Source organism: Centropristis striata, chromosome 19 (genome assembly GCF_030273125.1).
Source record: "Centropristis striata isolate RG_2023a ecotype Rhode Island chromosome 19, C.striata_1.0, whole genome shotgun sequence".
Classification (NCBI taxonomy): domain Eukaryota; kingdom Metazoa; phylum Chordata; class Actinopteri; order Perciformes; family Serranidae; genus Centropristis; species Centropristis striata.
The window spans coordinates 20235816-20250240 of NC_081535.1; the positions used below are offsets into that span (position 1 = coordinate 20235816).

Below are 14425 nucleotides of genomic sequence, written 5' to 3' on the forward strand. Positions count from 1 at the left end.
CACATACATCACAATAAGTCATAACTGAGGTTGAAATATTTGTATAAAAATCCTATGCACACAAAAGAGTTGGATTTTGTCACTCACCAGCGTTGGGTAAAGCTGGATCAGGGCCTGAAACATGGACAACATCATTATCATCATCATGTTAGCTGTTGGCCTTGGCATTCTGCTGAGCGCGGTATTGAATGGATATGGATGGGTGACTTTATTTTAGAGGACATAGAGACATGTATCGATTAGGCATGACCTCACCATCCAGCAGCATGACCCCCGCTGCGTCGGTGGCCGCCAGCAGAGACTGACCCCAGGAGTCGGCACACACGATCTCGTAGGGGAATGTGCTGCAGAACGACTGGGACTCCCATGGCTGCAACATACAGACACATGCGGATACAAACATATTGGAACAATCTTTATTGCATTAACTAACAAGGATGACAAGTCATGTATGTCCTAAAAAAAACAACCTGTCTTTAAGCTCATATTTAGCTTTCAAGACTTGGCGTTAAATCTACATGATCTGAATTTTTCTTGTTTCTGGATTTTTTTTATAAAAACATGTTAAAACAAGACAGCATGACACATATCGCTGCTTTAATGTAAAAGCAATAATCAGAAAAGAAAGAAAATAATAATACTTGCTCCGATAGCCCGGACAACCAATTGACCAAGAAAAATTGCAGGAAATTGTAGTTACAGAGATGCCAAAGATATGTTTGAGGTTTTTAGACATTTATATTAAACACTGTTTCTATTAAATAGTTTGTACACGAAAGACCACGGGCTAATCTGTTCAGTTCATATCTTGGTCACATTTTTTTGATTTCCTCTTTGATAAGGGATCTTTATTAATAAAGTGCGTGTCTGTTAAACTCTCAAATATGGATAGGTTTGGCATAAAAATGGTATTGGCCAGGCACAACATGAAAAAAGTGAATGTTTTCTCAATATTACAAGTAAGAAATCAGATTTCATATTTGAAAAAGAAAGAGCTTAAATCACTTGTTAAAATGTAGATTTTGTGCATGAAATGTGTTAAATACATGCTCTCACCTCTTTTCTGCACAGGCCGGTGGTAACAAGGCTAGTGGGGGCATCTCCTCTCACAATGGTCTTCAGCTTCAGCGCCTGAAGATGAAAAGTCAAATAAGATACAGCAAAACAACACAGACTTCTGTCATTTCTCTCTGCTTTGACTTGCAGGGCAGAAATAACTCCTTTATTAAAGTAAAAGCACCAATATAAAAAATAAACTGCATTATATAAACTGCATTATATAAGCTGCATTAAAAATTCAGCTAAATTACAAAAAGTTTACAGTAAGTTTACGGACAGAAGTCTTGCTGAAGAATCAGCAAAATGGACTTCAAGTTCCACTGCATATGACATTATTAGAGTGTGAACACTGTTGCAACAACGTGTTAGAAACATTTTATTGTTGAAGCTGGTTTAGTTGAAGCTACATTTAACTACTTATACACAGTTATTGTTGGTGTTTCTGCCCAGGGTTATGGACAAATGGCCTAAAAGCAGGTAGGATATAATAAAGACAGTATCTCAAAGAGTAGAAGTAAGTAAGTAAGTAAGTAGAAAGTAAATGCGCTGCTACTGGCATGTTCAACAAGTCACTTTAGCCTGCAAGCAATTTAAGACTATACTTAAAGTAACTGGTCACTTCTTCATGCATTACAAGAGGGAGAGCAGAGGTCAGGGCTTGATGCATTATGCACTTTGTATTCTACCACCAACGTTTAACTAGCCTGTCACTGTTGTTTCCTTGTTTCGGCACTGAGAACTGTGGCAGCAGCTCACAGAGGTGAAGAAGAAGACTTTTCAACTGTAAAGATTTTTCAGATAGAATAGTTTGCACTAAGCAGCAACCATCTCATCAGATTGACAATTTCCAATCCAAGCTGAACACTCAAGCATTTCTATTTACATATCTGCTTAAAGAGGCAATCTGGAGATAATGAAATCAATACCAACCAACAGAACAATGGTTTGGCAGTGCTGTGTACTTTGCCACCCGTGAGAAAATATCCATGAAAAATACATATTCCGAGCTACCAGACATCCATGACAACATGAAATTACTGTGTATTATGTGCATCCCACACCAAGAGAGTCAGTGTAGTTGAGGACAAACGCCTAGTCTCTACAAAACTGGATAATCAATGACTCGACACGTCTACCTTCCTTTCTTTTCATGCTTTAAAGCACAATGTGTCGATGCCTCGGCTTTGTGTTTATGAGCGGAGTGACAGAAGCAAGAGAAACCAAGTGGAAAACACAAACAGTTACACCGAGAACAACAGTTAGGCAAGGCAAATGAAGATAACAAACAAAGGAAACAAGACAGACAGCACAGGACATACATAAACATTTATCTTAATGACCTAATTCAAAAAAGGTACTGGCTTTGCTAACATAATTTCTTCCAGGAGGCTGTTTCACAGTGTGCCGCTGTAATGGAAAATACCTAAGTGTTTATTTTCAATGACTGAAACCTATAAACAAGACAGTCTTGAATTTCAGCACAACAAGATTCAGTTTACAACTATGGAGGACAGAAACTGCCTAATGAAAAATATAAATGACTTGTAAATACATTTATATGACATTTAAATAACATTTAATATAAATGTAGGCATCAATTGATTGATAAAACTGTGATTTAAATTGATTATTTGGTTTTAATTGGCTTCTTCATTTATTTAGCTTTGTATTAACTCCCCTATATATTTACACAATGAGGAAGAAATGCAAAGAAAAATGTATACAGAAAATATTACAGAAATAAATAAGCTTGAGATAAAAATTAGGGGGAAAAATGCAAAGAGAAAATAATACAGAAATAAATAAATGCATGATTAAATGACTAAAGAAATACATGTAAAATAAATTAAAATAAAATTACAAATAATTAAAACAATTTCAGAAAAAATTTAAACATCTATAAAAAATACACATACTAATAAAAAAAATAATGAATGACGTAATAAAAAAAGGGAAAATTAAATAGGAAAGTATGAGAATTAAAACATTCATTATATAAAAAAAAGCCAAAATATTTATTATTTTTGGTACATTTAATGGCATATTAGTTTTTTTATCGAGTAACTTATTGATTGCTTCTGTCCCCCATCCACAGGCCACACATTTGTCCAAAGAATACGTAATATCTAACCTAACAACCTGAAACGAATTATTTCCATAAAGCCAGAGGTCGTCTGGGTTCAGCACCACGGACAGTTCTGAACACACTTTTCTTTCTTTGTGTTTCCAGACGATGTTCCTGCATAATTACAGTTACATCAGCACCCAGAACAGAGGTGTAATGGTGATTACATCAGCCCGTTAATGACTACTGAACTGCGGCTCAGAGACCTGTTCCTACAGTATATTATTTCATCCTGACCCTCCTGAAAGAAGGTGTCCAGTTCACTCAGCTGTCTGTCTTGCAGACAGACAGCTGAGAGACACAGATCCTCCTCACAAATGAGAGAAGATAGTTTTCAAGGATGCCTGTAGCTTTTGTTACAACTGCAGTTTCTCTATTAGGCTCATCACTGAGCCAAAATTAAAGAATCCAGTGGTCCTATAAGGGATAATAAAAAGACTGTTAAACCCACTTGATCTATGGATTGTTTACTAGCACTAGTTTCAGCATCTTTTTTTTAATCAAGACCTCCATCATGCTTGCTGTATTTCTTTGATATCCTGTTCCTTATTGCTGCTTTGCATGTTTGTATGTGTCAAAAATGCATATATTTACAGTGTTTAGCGCATTTACTATTTTCTCGAAAAAGACAAAAACCTAAAACAAGCTTAAAACTTTTATGCGCTTTTTCAAAAGTTTTATCGAATGTTGTTGTTTCCATCAATCTTTTTGTCATGCTTCTTTCAATTTTGATCAATCTTCTGCAGATCTTGTTGGATTATACATATATATGTCATATTTGTTTAACTTGCAATATTTGAGAACCAGTTCTTTCTAGGTCTTCCTCTTCCTCGTTGTCCAGGTACTCTGCCATGGATTATAGTATGAATCAAGCTCAGTTCATCACCATGACGAGTGACGTGGCCAAACCATCTCAGTTTTCTCTGTTTGATGGTGGAGAGTAAAGCTATATGGTTTCCACTTTCTTTACAATTTTATCTTCCATTAGTTCGGTGTGACCTGTCCAGGGTGAATCCCGCCTCTCGCCCAATGTCAGCTGGGATCGGCTCCAGCCCCCCGCGACCCGAGTGCGGATAATCGGTTAAGGTTAATGAATGAATTAGTTTGGTGTGCTGCGTATGGTATTAGCAAGATCTTTCCCAGGCACAAGCATTCCCTCGTCTTTCGGTATCTGCTTCCAATGTCCATGATTCACAACCATATGTCATAGTTGATATCACAATGGCCTTCATCTTAATATCAGGGTCTGATATTAGACACCAGTAATCAACATTGTGTGTACATCCGCATGTGTGTTAAGGTTTCTTAGGTGTGTTTGTTATGCAGTTTGTGTGTGCCTGTATTTTGTTTCAATGTGTGTACAAGTGGGTGTTCCTGCCTTCTTACTGCAGAGCTCTGGTTGGTTGGTGATACAGTGTGTGTGTGTATGTGTGTGTTTGCATGTTTATTACTTCCTTACCTGCCCTATTCTGACAAACTCAGCCTGCCGTGCCTCTTCCTTCTTGCGTGCCGACTTTGGGGACTCAGGCAGCACGTCGCTGAAGGACCGCCGGTTTAACATGTTCTGGGGAGAAAAAGGAACCTAAACATGACACACCAACACACACACACACACACACACACACAGAGGGGAAGAGAAAGCAGAAAGGGGTCTTAGAGATTGACCCTGGCAGGGGGTGAGAACAGCAGCTGTGAGCACTAAGTCGTGTTAGGAGCAACAGTGAAAGGAGGGGAGGAAAAAAACAAGAGAAATAAGAACAAAAGTGATGTGAGGAGAGAGAGCCCTGCTGAGAAAGTCAGCATTGCAGTAGTATCCAGTCAGTGTGGTGCAGTATGCAGAGGGCTGCAGTGGAATACAGCAGAACACAACTCAGCAGTGGCTACAGTCGCTGCCAGTGACTGAAGTGACAAGGAGGAGACAGAGGAGACAACTTGGATGGACAAAAAAGTGCGTCCATCAAAGACACAACACTGCATACTTGCCAACCTTCACAAGTCGAAAATGTTCGATTTGGGATTTGAGAATTTGTGTCCTGCACTCTGGGGACCTGAATGCTTCTAATTTTACTTTCAATTCTCAGCAATGAACAAAGAATTTTAGCTCTTCTGGCCTGAACTTGCATGAATCTCTGACATTGAGTAATATAAGCTATCTTAGCATATTAGTATTACTATTGAAGTACGAGAGGAAGCAACATACAAAACCATAAGATAATAAAATGTTTTATTTTAAAGTACATTATCTTACTGGAAGCCTTTTTATTAAGTGCCTCTTGGCAAAAGCTCTGAGTGATTTTAAGTAGGGCTTTTATTGCGAAAGGCAAACACAATTGCAAACTTCTGTAGTTGCATGCAGTATGCGTATATCTGGGACAAACTACTTCATCATCATATGACGCCTTGGACTTTGACTCTCTTTCTCATATACCACAGTATGCTGTGCAGAAGATTGTGGGTCTGAGTATCCCGGGAAGCATGCTGGCTTGCAAAAATGCAAAACAGGCTGTGATAAAACATTTTTAAAAAAGGGTGAACATTTGCGATAAATCCAGAGAAATATTAGAGAATTGCGGCCCCAGGTGAGCAATGATAATAGGAGTCTCCCTGTAAAAATCAGATAGGTTGGCAAGTATGAGTCTGGGGGTCAGCAGTGCAGCTGTACCTTGTGCAGGTCAGGCATGAGGTCTTGGTAGAGCGAGCGGATCAACATGTCAAGAGTCCGCTGACGCTTCTGGGCAAACGTCGGCGTCTCCAGTGTGGCTTTCTCTCCATTGATTACTTCAGGAGATGAAGCGAGATCAGGTTACAACAACAGTAAATAAGAATGGAGCATTTATTGACCATCAATTTTTGTTTTATGTTCTTACATTTGACTAATAAAAAGTCCCTGAATTCTTGGTGATCAGTAAATACAGGCGGAGACGGGAGAGGGGGTCCAAACAGCGGAACACTCTCCTCTGAGAATATCTTCAACCTGCCACAAAGAGCACAAAAATAACATCACACAGTATGTCAAAGTAAGTCAATTTATCACACAAACAATCAAGAGGACCTAGTCAAAAGCAGTTGGATTGGAACAACATAAACCAGAGGATCAATCAAAGCACTCACCTGTAACTGTCATTCTGGCTATTATACCTAACTAATGCAAAAATATCTGGGAGTGAAGTAAAGGAAACAGTGATTACATAAGAGGCACAATCCATGCATCGTCAGCATAACATGGCTGATGTGATATCTGTTCAGTAGCAGAAGCTCTTCTGAACATTTCACTGATTACCACTTCATCACTTCATTTCTCTGACAATCACTGTCTGTGAGAAGGATACGGGTGAAGTGCGATCGGATCATAGACGGTTTGAAGGACGACGATGCGTCATCCCCTTCCTGGAATACTATGGTAACAATGTCATTTCCGATGTGTCTCTTTCTCTCCACCTGCCAGACAGAGGACAGACCAAAGAGACACAAGATGAAGGAAAAAACAGCAACTTAACCTCAGAGCTCTGTGATTCATTCATTTGAGAGAGGCGTTGTCTTTAAACCTGGATTAATTGATTTTATGGTCACTTAGGGGCAGAGCAGTAAACTGTAAACACAACACTGATATATAATCGCCTTACAAAGTTGTTATGACGGATGAGTTAGCACATAAAATGCCTATTCACACCTCCATCAGACACAATATTAGCATTCATTTGGAGTTTCTGCACACCTGGATTCAGTGAGTTATGCTGCAGGCTACAACTTGATCCCTGTTATTTGTTATTTTGGTAAATTGGCACCATTAAAAGTATGCAGATTTACCTATTAGCACCTCATGTTTGCATTGTACCCATGTATGTGAAGACAATTATAACTGGATTACTTTGAGATTGAAGAAAATCTAAAATCTTAATGATGCTTAAGGGAGTTCTGGGGAGCGTCTTCATCGTAGGAGGTGCATCTATATTTGTAATCTCTAAGCAGCACACAATTGCATATTCACACATCCAGCAGACACAAAGCAAAATTAGCATTAATTTGAGTCATGTTACTGCACAACTATGTGCACTGAATTATGCTGCAGGCTACAACTTGATCCCTGTTTTTTGTTTTCATTTTAGTAAATTAGCACCATTAAAATATGCAGAATCATTTATTAGCAGCTCCTGTTTGCAATGGCCCCATGTATGTGCAGACAACTATAACTGGATTACTTTGAGATTGAAGAAAACTGAAAATCTTGAAGGTTCTCAAGGAAGTTCTGGAGAACGTCTATCGTAGAAGGAGCATTTTTTATTTGTAACCTCTTAGCAGATATTTTGGTTGTTTATTCACTGTGGACTTGGATATAACATCATACTGAATCCAAAGATGTGTGCATCATGCCTGTGTGTTTAGATTAGACTGAGTTATAACTCTAAGCAGTAATGCAATGTTTAATGCAAATTGCCAAAAACATGGGCCAATAAGTGTTAAGAGAATGTTTTGTGAGCTGTTTGTCATGGAAAATGCTGCTGCTGCGACTGTGAAAACTAACTTTAGGTTGTTTTTAGAACAGGAACATGCATCTTTCCCTTTCACCTGAACTTTTTTTGGTGCTAGGAAAGTAGTGTTTATTTGGTTTAAATTAGATTTTTCACAAAAACAGCTGCCTGCAGCATTTAGAAACTATACTCCAGATAGCAGTGAAATTCAGCTGCAGGTCGTTAAACCAAAACAATGTGCTAAAAGACACTAAAAGGCTCCTGTAGAGCTGCTGGGAATTATGGAGTTCTGTGCTCATTCTCTGTAGGTTCATCATTATGAGCAAGACTTTTAACATGAAATCATTCCATCCACTATGAGCATAAAAATATTAATTGTAGCAGCTTTGAAGGTAATGAGTCTGCATCACGATGTTGATGAGTTACTGAGAGCTGCACAGGGACGCAGTGTGAGTGTGGGTGTGGAAGAAGGTGTCATTTTAACAGCAAATATTTTCCAAGCTCTCGACACCATAAACACCTTAGGAAGCGGAGATAATTTTAACTCTTTGATCCCAAAACTTCAGAGGCAGCTTCATCGAGCACATCTATTGCACTTCGTTTTGCCATCTCTGCTTTTTTAAATTATATTCTCTTTATCACCTAGCATCTCCCTGTCAATAACTATGTAATTGTATTTCCCTCTTTCTATTTGTATTTTTTGGCCTGTGATGTCCATCCAACACCATCTTATAAAGAGATAATAACTATGTCCTCTTGGCTTGCAGAAATAAGTCAAAATCTGAACTTTTTGAATCATGACAACATAACAAATAAAATCTGCCTTTTTATGAAATTTTAGAAAATTCTGGTCTTCAGAGGATAAAGCCAAAATCAGAATGCACATGTATGTCCATAAATGTTGATAGCTGCTGGATATATGTGCAAAAAATATGGAAAAATAACACAAACTGCTAATGCTTGGAAATTAAATCCAGGTAGAATAAAGGAGAAAAAACAACATAACAGTGTACAGTTTTTTTGTTTATCTTTGGATGAATCCTTAAGTTTTTAGTGAACACTTGATATTTCTTCTAGTGTCACCATCTAGTTGTAATTTCCACTTAAACATAAAAAAACACAAATCTAAAATACATTTGATCACAAAATGCACATTCATGACTCATCAAAGGATGAACCATTTCTATTTAGGACACTGAAATTTCTTCAGGCCAAAATGTCAACTTTGCACACAAGCTATTTCATCATCTACAGTAAGAGATTCCCTCTGTACAATCATGCTCCAAAGAGGACAAATCCTTTTGATTTTAATCAGCTATTTTCTACCTTTACCCTCAGGATGAACTTATTTAGCCCCACTACAGGTAAGGCTAAACATAGCAAATTTATCAGGATTCTTTTCTTTACATCAAACACCTTTGGAGTGATATTAACACGACAACCATCGCAGTGCGCCTCAGGTGTGAAATACAATCATATTCTTTCCGATGAGTTCAGTTTTTGTCTCTCAGGTGGAAAGTGACAGAGCAGCAGCCTGTACGAGCACATACTGTCCCTTATTATTGACCACCAGAATATCTTGTTTTATCTTAAGAAGAAATCCAATTATGTGTCAGATCCGCTAAGCAGCAGCCCTTTTAAATCAATCTCACTATATTGGCATCACAGAATGGAGCTCTACGGTAAAGCAATAACATCCTTTCTTCTCCTTCTCTTCCTGTACTGAGCACACTTTGCCAACTTGGCAGCCATTGTGCCTGCTTCCTATCAGTGCACTGTTAGTCTTTTCTCTGCTAGATGACAGTGGGATGAACACTTGTGACTGGTTTGCAATTTAAGTTTCTGCAATTTAATACCATTGTGAAGAAAACCAGAGGATCTGATCTTTGGAGGGAGTTTGTAGTTCGAGGTGATAGTAAAGGGGAGAGAATTATGCAAAAAGTACAGACACGAGACAAAGAAAAAGATGACAAGAAAACGAGAGAATATAAATATATATATATATATATATATATATATATATATATATATATATATATATATATATATATATATAATTATTATTATTATTATTTATATATTTCTCAAGTCTGACCCAAAATGAGGCTACCATTGAGGTCCATTGCTTTAGGTTGGCACCATGTTTTGTGCATCACTTGCAACTTCTATCTGCCCTGTCTGTAGGTCACAAAAGACATTATAGCTCGAACACAACCATAAATTTTGCAGGTGAGTGCAATTGGCAGAGAGAGAAAGAAAAAATGAAATCTTCATGGGTCTGCAAGAAGGTGTACTGAGAAGGTGTAAACCCTATTTTCCTTGCTATAAGTGCAGCCTTAGCTATAGACTGAGGTTACCAAAGACTACCACAGAATGCCACAGGAGGTCTTTTCTACCTGTGGCCATCAAACTGTACAGCTTCTCCCCTTTCTGCAGGGAGGAAAGCAGATATATCGGTCTGACTAAAATAAACATCATGTGTAATATAATTTTTAACACCATGGAGTATATTATGTTCATTATCATGTGAAATATATCTGTATATTACATCCTGACATATCATCTGCATGCTACTCACTTTACTCCTTAGTCACTTTTTTTATTGTTATATTTACATTGTTTCCATTGTTCATTGTTTTTCTTATATGATCCTATATTGTGATTGTTTTTCTAATTCTTTTTGTAATTTTGGAGCAAGCTGGAACCAGAATATCCTTCGGGATTATTAAAGTTCAATCTTATCTTATCTTAAACTATGCCTTAAAAGTTCAGGCAAAGAAGGACATGAACATGACGAGAGAAACTGTATTTGTCCACATTGAAGAGGGCCAAATATGTACATATTACTAATTTGAATGTGTGCAAAAAGCACAGGAATACCAAGACACTATCTGCTTGGCAGTGAAGTTGGTGATGCATTTCATCCTTTGTGAATGCTTTGAGAACTACACGGTTGTTTTTGTTTTATTTGTGCAGGTTTAGAGGCAACAAAAGCGGCACAAACTTTTAGCACTAACATGCTCACAATGTAAATGCTAGAATGCAAATGTTTAGCAGGAATAATTTTAACACTTATTGGGAAGTTATAACAATTCTTCCTCAAGGTCACATGAATATCTAAATCAAATGTCATACCAATGCTTGAGATATATAAATCTGGGTTATAGCAGTGGACTGACTGACATGGCCACTCATTTAGAGTCACTAACATAAAAACTATACAACAGCACAAAAATACCAACCTGCTGTTTGTTCTCTTTAGAGTAGGGTAACATGGTGGACACATGGAACATGAGCTCATGGCCCTGATACACTGTGTAGATGGACTTAATTCCTGTAGTGTCATCTGCAGGTGAAAAGAGACAGAAACAGAAGAAGACATAAAGAGAACCAGCATTTTTTTTAAAAAGCCTTTAACTTTTAATGATGTTTAAATTATCTCTCTTACTCTTGGTGTCTAGCCCTCCGCGGTACCCTGCCCAGCCCTGCAGCGTAATGGAATCACCCAGCAGATTGAGAAACTTTTCGAAGCCCTCACTCCCCGTCTCTGAAACAAACACAGAGCTTTTTGACTTAGCAGTCATATTTTAATGCATTGCAGTACATTCTGTTTTTGATTAAGGTTTATTTTAATTTATTAGAGGGGTTTACCATTGCTGAACATCTCGTCATCTGTGAGCTGTCCGTCTTTGGCAAACAGGACGCCGAATTTAAAGTTGACAGAACCCTGCAAAATTTTTATAGAGTTAAAATCCTGAAATAATTTACAATTCATGTATTGCATATTATTTTCTGTTGACATACAGCGCCACTGTTATAAGAAATATGATGCAAAAGATATAATTATCCTTCTTAAGGTAAAAATAAGAAGATACACCAAGAAACTTAACATGAAGACAGTATAAACAGATTGATTTTACTGTGCAGTTACAGAGGACAATTAAAAAAAATGAATTAAGTACAACTGTAGTTGAAGGTATACGGTGTTTAATACAGTTTCTCTACAATATTTCAAATATTCTTTTTTGATAGAATACAATACATAATCAACGAAATGGGCATAAAAAAGAAGTACTCTTTCATGTTAAAAACAAATGTGGTGTCTCATGTAATTCACAGTAATGCCGGTATCACTTTTATATGATAAAAAAACAAACTTTAAAACTTCAAACTTTATCTGGAATAACAAAAGCAGAGAATTAAATTTAAAACTTTATGTCAACCAAAAGAGGAAGGTGGGTTAGGGCTCCCAAATTTTCAGGGTTATTTCCTGGCTACACAACTCCTCGCAATAATGAAATGGAAAGAAAGGGAAACAGAAATCAAATGGATTAATATAGAAAAAGAAGTGGCAAGAGTATCCACTGGGACATTGCCCTTCATCGGAAGAATGCAATGGAAAAATTATACAGTGCAGAACTACTGCATTGATAATACATTGGCCAATTGAAAACGCGTTTGTAAAATTTTAAAAATGGATAATGATGTGTATTAGTTAGAGAAATGGCAGAAGATCCAGATTTTATCCCCAATAGAACAGATAAAAATCCTGGAAGGTTGGGCTAGGTATTTATTTAAAAGGAAAGATAAGAGCAAAGAGCATTTTTTTTTTTAATATACTGAGAGTAACCGCCATGAAGCAGGTGACTAAAGCATGGAAACAATCAAATACACCAAAATTAAGAGCATGGGTATTAATAGCAGAACAAAGTTTAGAGATGGAAAGACTAACTTTTAGAAATAGGGAACAAATACATATTTTGAATATGTTATACTGTAAAGAAAGGCTGATAAAACAGTGGAAATATTTAATCAAATTAAGTAGATGAACTAAATGGTTCACACCCCAACACTAACACTCACATGCACACACAGATACATGAACATACATACATGCACTCCCCCTTATTTTCCCATTAGTTTATTTTATTTTATTCTATTATTTTATTATTTATTTATTTAGTATTTTTTTGTTTGTTTGTTTATTTCTTTTCTTTGAGATCCTCATTTGGGAAATATCAGTTTGCCTCGTATATATGTTTGTCTGTTTACCTTATGGTTTGTTATATACTTTGTGAATATATACCTAAATGCAAGGTACAATATTGCAAATAAAACGAAATGACTGAATTATCCCATACCTCCTGTTCCTCCAACACCAGCAGATCCTGAGGAAAAAGGAAAAAAAAACATTATTATTGACACTGACCATCCTGAGGATATTTTACAGTTTTAGATCACGCCTGACATGAAACAGACAGGTGCTACATTTCATTAAGAGCTGAATCTCACCTTCTGAATCTCGGGGTTGAGGATCTCCCTCGGGCCTTTCTCAAACCTGTCCATGTTCATTGCACTGAGAGTAAGAGGAGGAGGAGGAGGAGGAGGAGGAGGAGGGGAGGAAGTAGTAATGGAAAAAAGAGAAAGCATGTTTAGGATCGATGGAAGACAAACAGCTCAGAGGGTTACACAGAAAAATGAGGAGACCTGATACAGGGGATTTCTCATCCTGCCTGCTTCATTTGTCCTCATTCAGAGTTTGAGCGGTGACGCCGCTCAGCCCGAGGAATTTATAATCTACAATCTCCTGTTTCATGCATCTTGTTATATCAGGCTACCTGTCACTCATGAAATCTGCTAGTGGAAACATGATGTTGAAGATATGTGTTGCCAGATTGACTAGTTTTCCAAGTGATTGGGCTGCTTTTATATGATTGTGCTGGTAAAATAGTAAAAACAGGGTAGAAATATGCTCTGTATCCGGTTTCTCAGATGTGAGAATTAGCTGCTTTGTTGCCATATACTATAGTTAACTCTCAAAAGACATGCTCTACAAAAACACTGCATAACATTGGAACCGTTTATACTAAAAATTAGCTCTAAATTGTGTCTGAACTGTGAGATTCTTAGCTTTCGGAGACAATTTAAATGGTGCCTTTATGACAACTGGCTTGCATTATATGGAAATTCACTGTAGTTATACAATGTGAAAGTGTCATTGTGTTTTTAGGGTTTACAGTGAGGAATAAAACTTACTTTGGAAAAGTAAACAGCTGCACCCTGCCATATTTCCTAATGATATATAACACTTTGATACTTACTCTCAGAGGCCATATTGACCAAAATATAAAGACAGCATAAAAATGTACTTTTGTTATATTGTCTACTAAAACAAAAAACACCCAGAACAATATCCAGTAAATGGCTGCAACTCACTTAGTAAAAGGTGTGTTTGAACCAAACTCCACATGGAGCTCCTAAATATTACTTTTCACATAAAAAAAAAATCCCTGGTTGGCTAAGGACTCATTCAATACAACACATTTTTCTATAACTATGTGTTTTTTTTATGTCAAATATGCTCACACTAAGGACATTTTTTGGACTGTTGATCAGGAAGACAACATAAATATGTCCCCTTGCACTTAATTACAGCCCTAAACGGATGACTGATAAAACCAAATTACTTTTCAGTTCTTCACAACTAGTGTGGAAATATTTTTCTGATTCAAATTATAATTTTTTCACCCATATACTATGTGATAAAGCTCTTCATCTCTTTATAGAATTCAGTATGATTTTATGGTTAAGTGTTTGTTCCATATTTCCCACAAAGCTGCAATTTTGTATCTTATTCCAACAATATTATCACCTACGTACAGAACAGTAGATAACATTTACTAAAGTACTGTACTTTTATGTAATTTTAAACTTCTACTCTACTACATTTTAGAGGCAAATATTGTACTTTTACTCCACTTGATTTGCTGAC

General features: G+C 36.9%; 1 protein-coding gene across 3 annotated transcripts in view; it reads right to left on the minus strand.

Annotated features, from left to right (window-relative positions):
- The window catches only part of garnl3 (GTPase activating Rap/RanGAP domain like 3), a 79344-nt gene that overhangs the window by 15449 nt on the left and 49470 nt on the right, over positions 1-14425 (minus strand). For 2 of the 3 annotated variants that reach the window (XM_059357624.1, XM_059357626.1), the window contains exons 7-19: positions 12946-13009; positions 12795-12821; positions 11305-11380; positions 11102-11200; positions 10896-10999; positions 6514-6622; positions 6296-6341; positions 6052-6158; positions 5847-5962; positions 4644-4766; positions 1057-1131; positions 256-370; positions 88-114 (exon numbers count right to left, since the gene is read on the minus strand). In XM_059357624.1, coding sequence (XP_059213607.1) covers positions 88-114; positions 256-370; positions 1057-1131; positions 4644-4766; positions 5847-5962; positions 6052-6158; positions 6296-6341; positions 6514-6622; positions 10896-10999; positions 11102-11200; positions 11305-11380; positions 12795-12821; positions 12946-13009 — 1088 coding nt within the window. The remainder of the gene's footprint in view (positions 1-87; positions 115-255; positions 371-1056; positions 1132-4643; positions 4767-5846; positions 5963-6051; positions 6159-6295; positions 6342-6513; positions 6623-10895; positions 11000-11101; positions 11201-11304; positions 11381-12794; positions 12822-12945; positions 13010-14425) is intronic. The other variant, XM_059357625.1, reaches the window with a different exon arrangement.